Consider the following 8,092-nt stretch of genomic DNA (forward strand, 5'->3'; position numbering starts at 1 on the left):
AGGTGATCCTCCCAGGACTCTCCTTTAATGTTACTAACTCCTTCACTGGGGGAGGGTGGAGATGCAGCTCCTCCTCAGTACTCGATGTCTGGCAGAGCCTGCCCCATCCCTCTGTGCGCATTCCCCCTCGGCCGCAGGGCAGGAAGCACCTGGTCTGGGGCGGATGCACAGGGAGCCTAGTTTCGGTCTGGCTTCCGCCACGGTGGCCCCAGGGGAGCTGGGCCAAAGAAACCAGGCCGCGAGGGACTAGTAGGGGCTGCGGGGCCTGGAGCTACCCCTGCGCCCACGCCCACTTTAGATGGCGAGGGAGCAGAAGCCCCGTGGGTGCTAATGCAGGCTGCCGCCCCGTGGCCACCGCAGAAACCGTAGGCGCTGGCTCCAGGGTGGGTGGGGAATACTCAGTACCCACTACTGCAGGTCCCACTACTGTGGGGATGGCCAGCTCCCTCTCCATATACACAGAATGCCCAGTCAGGCGGGGATGAACAACTCCCCAGAAGGGCACACGCACACAGTTCCCCAGGGAAGTTAAAAATCGAGGGACAGAGAAACAACAAACCCCAGTCATACAACTGGCTCATTGGGCAGAGCCCCTCAGCCACATGGACAGAACGACCCCAGGCAGCTTCTCCATAAAGACTACTGACAATCAGGGGAAGGTGATATCTCTTTATTGGTTCAGTCTATTCTGGGCCTGTGGCAGCCCCAGGCTCAAGGGTTCTGGCTGGAGGTCTCTTGGCAGTCAGGGAGCCTCCCGTCAGCAGAGGCCCTGGGTGTTGGGGGGCTGTGGGAATAGCAGCACTGGTCCCCACGCTGACAAGTGCCCTGGTGGGAAGACAGTGGGTATGTCCCACACCTGGAGGTCAAAGCCCCCACCGGGTTCCTTTCTTTGATCCAGAATCACCTGCCTGGCTCCAGTTTCCCCCAGTTCATTTCTTGTTGCCCAGAAGAGGACTCACATGTTCCATAGTGGGAGAAAAGGAGGAAGTGCCTTACCTCCTTGAACCTCTTGCAAGTAAATGTCTTGAGCCTGGCAGCCCGCTGAGCTGGGTCCTCAGCCAGCTCCTTGCGCTTATTCTGCAGTAGCTTGCGTCTCTCCTCTATAGTTCCGCTGGCCCCCTTGCCCCTGTGCAAGGGGATGGGTAGCTGGGACCCCACCTGGCCTATGCCCTCCCTTGCTCTGGCCAAGCCCCAGTCACACAACACTGCCACTCACCCAGGCCGGGCTCGGGGCCGAGGGCCCCAGTTAGCCTCTGGGTTGGCCTGGAAGCGCTTGAGTCCTCGCTGGCGGGAGCTGGGGTTAGCATCTTCCCGGATGGTGAAGTTGGCCTGCAGCCTGGGGAAGTGGGGTGAGAGGTGGGGGGGCTGGCAGCCAAAAGTTACCTGGCAGGTATGCATGGACTACCCATCTCCTTATAGTACAAGGTATTTGACCATGTTGGGATTCTCTCATTCAGGTAATAAATATTTTATTTTATGACTATGTGCCTACATTGTTCTCAGGGATGGGAATAGATAGTGAGCAAAATGGACAGAAAATTGCTTCTGGGGCTGAGCTCAGGGGCTTATACCTATAATCTCAGCCCTCTGGGAAGCAGAGATGAGAGGTTGCTTGAGGCCAGGAGTTCAAGATCAGCCTGAGCAACACAGTGAGACCCACCTCTACTAACACTTCTAAAAAAAATTAGCCAGATGTAGGGGTGCATGCCTGAAGTTCCAGCTACCCAGGAGGCTGAGGCAGGAGGATCCCTTGAACCCAGGAGTTTGAAGTTGCAGTGAACTATGATGATGCAACCACACTCTAGCTTGAGTGATAGAGTAAGACCCTGTATCCGAAAAAAACAAAAAAAACAAAAGCTGCTCCCAGTAATGTTGACTTTCGAGTTGCGAGGATGGACATGCAATAGAATAAATCAGAAATAAGTACATTACACTGTGTATCAGGGTGGGAGATCAGCATTTTGGTAGAGGGAACAGGGAGATGCAGAGAAGGTTCAGTGCTAAGACAGAAGGCTTCTCTGAGGAGACAAGAACTGGAGATGAGGGAAGAGCCATGGGGGGAACTGGGGATAGGAGTTCCAGGGAAAGGAAGTAGCACATGCAAAAGCCCTGAGGTGGGACTATCCCTAGTAAATCTATGTGCAATAAGAAAGTAGGGAGAGGCAGGGTGAAATGAGGGCAGGGAAATGACAGCAAGCTGGTGGGCTACAGGTAGAACTTTGGCTTCTACTGAGTGAGTTGGGAGCCACAGAAGATCCTGACCAGAGGAGGGACATGCCCTCGCTGCTATGAGGGGATCACATGGTGAGGTGAATGAAGGCGTGGGGAAGAGAGACCAGGATGGGAAAAAATAAGCAGATTCCCACTGGATGGTAGCTCATGCCTTTAATCCTAGCACTGTTGGAGGCCCAGGCAGGTAGATTGCCTGAGCTCAGGCGTTCAGAGACCAGCTTAAGCAAAGAGTGAGATCCTGTCTCTAAAAAAACAGCCGCGTGTTGTAGTGGGTGCCTGTAGTCTCAGCTACTTGGGAGGCTAAGTCAAAAGAATTGCTTGAGCACAAGGTATTTGACCATGCTGGGATTCTCTCATTCAGGTAATAAACATTTTATTTTACGACCGTGTGCCTACATTGGCTGAGACCTCCAGAGTATGAGGTTGCTGTGAGCTATGATGCCCTAGCACTCTACTGAGAGCAATAAAGTGAGACTCTATCTCCAAAAAAAAAAAAAAAGCAGATTCTGGTTCTCCCTTGAAAAATGAGGTATCTGCATGGGTAAGTATCTGTGTTGTTTGCACACGTGTGTGCTTGCTATGCCTGCAGGCATCCCTGTTCCCGTTCTGCACAAATGTGCCTATACCTGGGCTCTACACTGAGGATGCGGAATGCTGGGCTGGTCTCTGACAGGCGCTCCCTCTTCACAGGACACTCCTTCTCCTGGGGTTAGAGGTCAGAGGTCAGTGCATGCTGGCCCCAAGGGGCCTCCAAGTGACTACCACCTGCCCTCCCACCCCTTACACCATTAGCCTGGCCTCACCCAGCAGCGCATGATGTCCCAGAGAGCTGAGGCAGGGGCATCTGTCTTCACTGCATTCTTACAGGCATGGGAGAGAGAGACTCGGAAGCCAGCATGGAGGAGGGCTGACCTAGGGACCCGCAAGACCCAGGCTCACCCCTGTCTCATGGATTGGCGAGTTGTACTTCTCATGGTAACTACACAGCAGCGATCATAATAGAGTAACCCCCAGAGAGGACTCACAGCCTGAGTTCTTTTCTAAGCACATGTGCACAAGCCCTGAACTCCATGGTGCAACATGCCCAAGGCTACCCTGTGGCTAAGAAAGGGCTCCTCCTCTCCCCAGAGGGCCCCTCACCGCAACTGCAGGAGGCTGGGTGTGTTGCAGTGGATGGTGCCACTGAGCTGGTCTAGCGTGTAGTACAGAGGCACGTCTGGGAGCTCCTGCAAGGGGGTGCAGTGGAAGGGATGGGCTTAGGCAGAGATGAGTAGGCACAGGTGGAGCCCCCTCCCTGTGACAGCCTGGCCCCCACCTCAGTGATGACACTCAGGACCCCTCGGATCCGATCTGAGGTGTGGAAGCGGCTGGGGTTGGCGCTTACAGCATCCAGAACACGACTGACAAAGTCCAGATCATGGATGGGCTCTGCCCACACAGGGCCACCAAGCTGCAGATGTACAAAGGACAGGTGACCAGGGACCATGACTGCAACACCTGGCATAGTCCTCACTTCCCCTGACCTGGCTTTACCTGGTGTCTCTGCCCACAGTACTCACACTCGGGGGTCACAGGGGGACCACAGGCCGCAGAGAACTTGACCCTGCACAGAGAGGGGAGGTTAAGGGGTAGCAACTGGGATACCCCTTCACCTTCTTCCCCAACATACCTTTGCTCACCTGCCGCCAGGGGCTCTTGATGTTTTGCCAAGGCGCTGGAGGTGGAAGGTGCCACAACCCACACACTGGAATACTAGTGCCTGCTTGCTGTAGGGGGTACCAGGAGTGACCACATGTTCTCAGTGTGGTCACCACATCCCAACTTCTCCCTTGGACTGGCTCAATCCCCTTTAAAATCCCCAAGTATCCCAGGCAAGGTCTTATCTCCTCAATTCATCACCCTTCCCCCCACCAAACTGACCTGGCAGAGGCCTTGACCTTGGCCTGGCCAGTGAAGACACGAACAAAAACACGCACATAGAAGTCGGCGCTGATACTGAGCAGTGGCACCACAAAACGCTGGTAGCAGTTGGCGTGGAGGTCCAGGCTATGTAGGACGATTCTCAGGGCCTGGGGGTGGGCGGGTGTCATCCTCCTTCCACTGTCCCTGGCACCCTACCACCAGCACAGGCTCAGGGCTAGACCCCCTGGGTTCCAAACCTAGTCCTGGCTATAGGACCCTGGACAAGTGAATACCACCACCTCTGTGTGTCTCAGTTTCCTTATTTGCAAAATTACAACAGTCCTTGTCTCTCTATGGCCCTGCTGGTGGCATTCAATGACTAAGGAATGCACAGGCCCAATAAATGGAACCTATTTCTTTCTTTCTTTTTTTTTTAGAGACAATCTCACTTTATCACCCTCAGTAGAGTGCTGTCACAGCTCACAGCAAACTCCAACTCCTGGGCTTAGGCAATTCTCTTGCCTCAGTCCCCTGAGTGCCCGGTTATTTTTTTGTTGCAGTTTGGCCGGGGCTGGGTTTGAACCCGCCACCCTCGGTATATGGGGCTGGCACCCGACCCACTGAGCCACAGGTGCTGCCCAAATGGAACCTCTTTCAATTAGCACTATCAGCAAGCCTTGCACTGAGTACCGTGGGCAGAGGACCTATGTTCTGGTGCAGTGGGCAGGAATTGGGGACACTAGGTGATACAGAACTGCCAGGAAACTCTGACATGGGAAAGGAAGCATTTCCCAAACTGACATGAAGACAGAGCCTTTATAGAACAAGCACAGGGGCCCCTCCTTTCCCAGCCCCTCAACATAGCTCCAGCCTTCCTGAATCCCCACAGCAATACAAGAGGGCCAGGCCATCATCATGCCCATTTTAAAGTAGATGCAAAAACTGACGCCCAGACCATGAGCAGTGGCTCACACCTATAATCTTAGCACTCTGGGAGGCTGAGGCAGGAGGATTGCTCAAGGCCAGGAGTTTGAGACCAGCCTTAGTAAGAATGAGACCCCCATCTCTACTAAAATAGAAAAATTAGGGTGGTGCCTGTGGCTCAGTGAGTAGGGCGCTGGCCCCATATACCGAGGGTGGCAGGTTCAAACCCAGCCCCAGCTGAACTGCAACCAAAAAATAGCCGGGCACTGTGGCGGGCGCCTGTAGTCCCAGCTGCTCAGGAGGCTGAGGCAGGAGAATCACAGAAGCCCAAGAGCTGGAGGTTGCTGTGAGTCCTGTGACGTCGCAGCACTCTACCGAGGGTAGTAAAGTGAGACTCTGTCTCTACCAAAAAAAAAAAAAAAGAAAAGAAAAATTAGCTGGATGTGGTGGCGAGTACCTGTAGTCCCAGCTACTTGGGAGGCTGAGGCAGAAGGATCACTCTAGCCCAGGAGTTGCAGGTTACATTGAGCTATGATGACACTACTATACTCCAGACTGGGTTAACAGTGACACCCTGTCTCAAAAAAAACTCCAAAACAAAAAGAAAACAACTGAGCCCTAGAAAAGCAAAGTTTAGTCACTTGCTCAGAGCCACCAGTAAAGGTAGAATTTGAATTGTAGACCTGGAAAAATGACCTAAAAAAATTTTTTTTAAGTTATTATAGCACTGAATACTAGAATAATGTATCCACCCACTCTTATAATCCTAGGCAAAGCCACTGCCCCCAAATACCCATGATTAGCAGACCATGGTCTTAGGAGCTATGCCAGTTAAAAATGTGCTAGTCATTAATAACCTGGGACTGATCTGGCCCTAGCTGCCTGCAGGAAACTGAGCGGGTCTGAGGGGTGGAAAGGTATACTGGGGGTCAGAGAGACAACTCAAGAGCTCTGAGATCCCTGGCCAGCTGGCAGGACCCCTCACCATCTCATGGCAGGCCCGGCTTTTGAGGGCCATGGCCCCATACTTGCTGTAGCACGTCTCCCCACTGTTTCCTGCCAGCACCGCCATGTCCGTGCAGGTCACACACAGCAACCCTGCGGGGAGGGGCTGGACAGTGAGGACCCTCCAAACACCCCAAGCCCGGCTCCATACCCCAGCATCAGCCCAGTCTCACCTCCTTCACTCACAGCCTGCACAGCTGAGTCCAAGAAGGGGGCAGGGCTGCCATAGGGGTCCAGGTCAATGACATCAAACCTCTCTGACATTCGCTGGTGCTGGTACATCAGCATCCTGGGTGCAAGAGGGCCAGGTCCTCAGCCTTCTGCAGCAGTTACCTGCTCTGTTCCCTATACATGTTACAGTGCAATGAACTCAGGGACCAGCTTCCCAGGTTTGGCCATATATTAACTGCATGATTACCCTCCTTAGATGGGCCTTAGTCTAGCCTCTTACAACAATGACAATGACAATGGCCAATATTGAGATAGGACATACATGCCTGGCATTGTTTTAGCAGTTTATAGATTTGTTAACACATTTAACCATGTAATCCTCCAAAAAAAACACCATGGGCTGGGGACTATTATTTTTCCCTTTGCAGATGAGGAAACAAACCAAACGCTACTTATTTCTGGCAGAGTATGGGCTACATAGTCATTATCTATTATTTAATCAGCACACCAATCCCTACAAAACTACTGTTCTCATTTGACAGACAAGGAAACTAAGGCTCAGAGAGGCTAAGTCCTAAGGTCATACAGTGAGAATATGACGGAGCCAGGATTTGAGCTCAGGCAGCCTTGCTCCAATGCTAGGCTGTGGTGCCCCAAACCTACCGGGCATCTGCCTGGCTGGGCTGTACCAGGTGGGCCACATCATTGAGCTGCACATTACGGCGCATAAGATCTATGGCTCGGGCAGATGCATCATTGGCAACCACAGATCGGAGTCCAGGCACCTCTCGGGCAAATCGAATGGAACGTAGGCCCGAAGCTGCCAGGCCTTCCAGCACCTGCAGACCTTCCTGTTGGAGTAAGCAGGGAGTCCCACTCACATCTCAATCTCCATCCTCTTTTGGACCCCGAAGAGCTCCCATCACCCAATTCCTATGGCTCTCCCCCTCCAGGAGCCCTCCTCCCTCTGCCACCCACTAAATTACAGAGCTGCCACCCCCTATGCTCAGGTCCCACCTCACAAATCTCCCCTACGACGGCTGTTCGAGAATGGTCTCCTGGAGCTGTGTTTTCACTCTCTTTCTCTTTCAGTTCAACCTTTTTCTCCTCTTGCTCCGACAAGGCCACAACCACCTTTTGCAGGTCTTTCTCACCTGGCACCTTGACTGCCACCACCCAAAAGGCACAAGTCAGGGAGTATCAAAGCCCCTTCTGAGAAACCTCCCCTTAATCTTCAGAATACAAGAGATGAGGGAAGAAAATCTTACCGAAGGTCCTAGGGAAAGCCTGAGGGAGCACAGCCCAGGGCCTACTATGTGGCTGGAGCCTTTCTGGGGTTTGGGGAGAGAGAGGCCCAGGCAAGGAGAGAGCTTTGTGTGACTCCAACCCACCAGGAACCTGGAACTCCCCACTCACTCTGGATTCCTTTGGCTGCAAGCTTCATGCGAGCAAACTCCGTGATCACAGCACATCTGTGGGAGACAGAGGATCAGCCCATACCCCTTCATCCTCATTGACCACTCCACTCAACCAGGCTGACCCCTTCCCCTGCTCACGTTAGATCCCGGTTGAACTCTTGCACTGGGTTGTAAAAGACCTCGTTGGTGCTGGGGAAGGCGATCTTGGCAGCCCCCTCGGTGACTGTGGTCTCCTGGACCTCCCATGGGCGCTCTTCTGCGCAAAGTCCGGTGCCGTTCTCCATCGCTGCTGGATTCAGCGGCCTTTGAGACTCCCCCTCCGTAAACCAAGCTCTATGGAGATGGGCAGATCAGAGAGCGAGACTTAGCCACGGAATTTCTCACGTGGGTCATCTACAGTCACTTCTGCCCGCCAGACCAGGCTCGGGGGACAGGAAGGG

General features: G+C 53.4%; 1 protein-coding gene across 1 annotated transcript; it reads right to left on the minus strand.

Annotated features, from left to right (window-relative positions):
• Positions 1-659: 659 nt before the first annotated feature.
• On the minus strand, positions 660-7,981 carry TRMT1 (tRNA methyltransferase 1). The gene is given in 17 exon segments (XM_053582247.1): positions 660-714; positions 716-825; positions 997-1,126; positions 1,217-1,336; positions 2,859-2,935; positions 3,036-3,144; positions 3,373-3,458; positions 3,548-3,682; positions 3,766-3,835; positions 3,912-3,998; positions 4,153-4,301; positions 6,044-6,156; positions 6,237-6,352; positions 6,898-7,085; positions 7,252-7,400; positions 7,651-7,706; positions 7,791-7,981. Coding segments are annotated over 17 exon segments (1,872 nt in total). The 5' UTR covers positions 7,937-7,981; the 3' UTR covers positions 660-683.
• Positions 7,982-8,092: the final 111 nt, after the last annotated feature.

Source organism: Nycticebus coucang, chromosome 3, assembly GCF_027406575.1.
Source record: "Nycticebus coucang isolate mNycCou1 chromosome 3, mNycCou1.pri, whole genome shotgun sequence".
NCBI classification, from domain to species: Eukaryota; Metazoa; Chordata; class Mammalia; order Primates; family Lorisidae; genus Nycticebus; species Nycticebus coucang.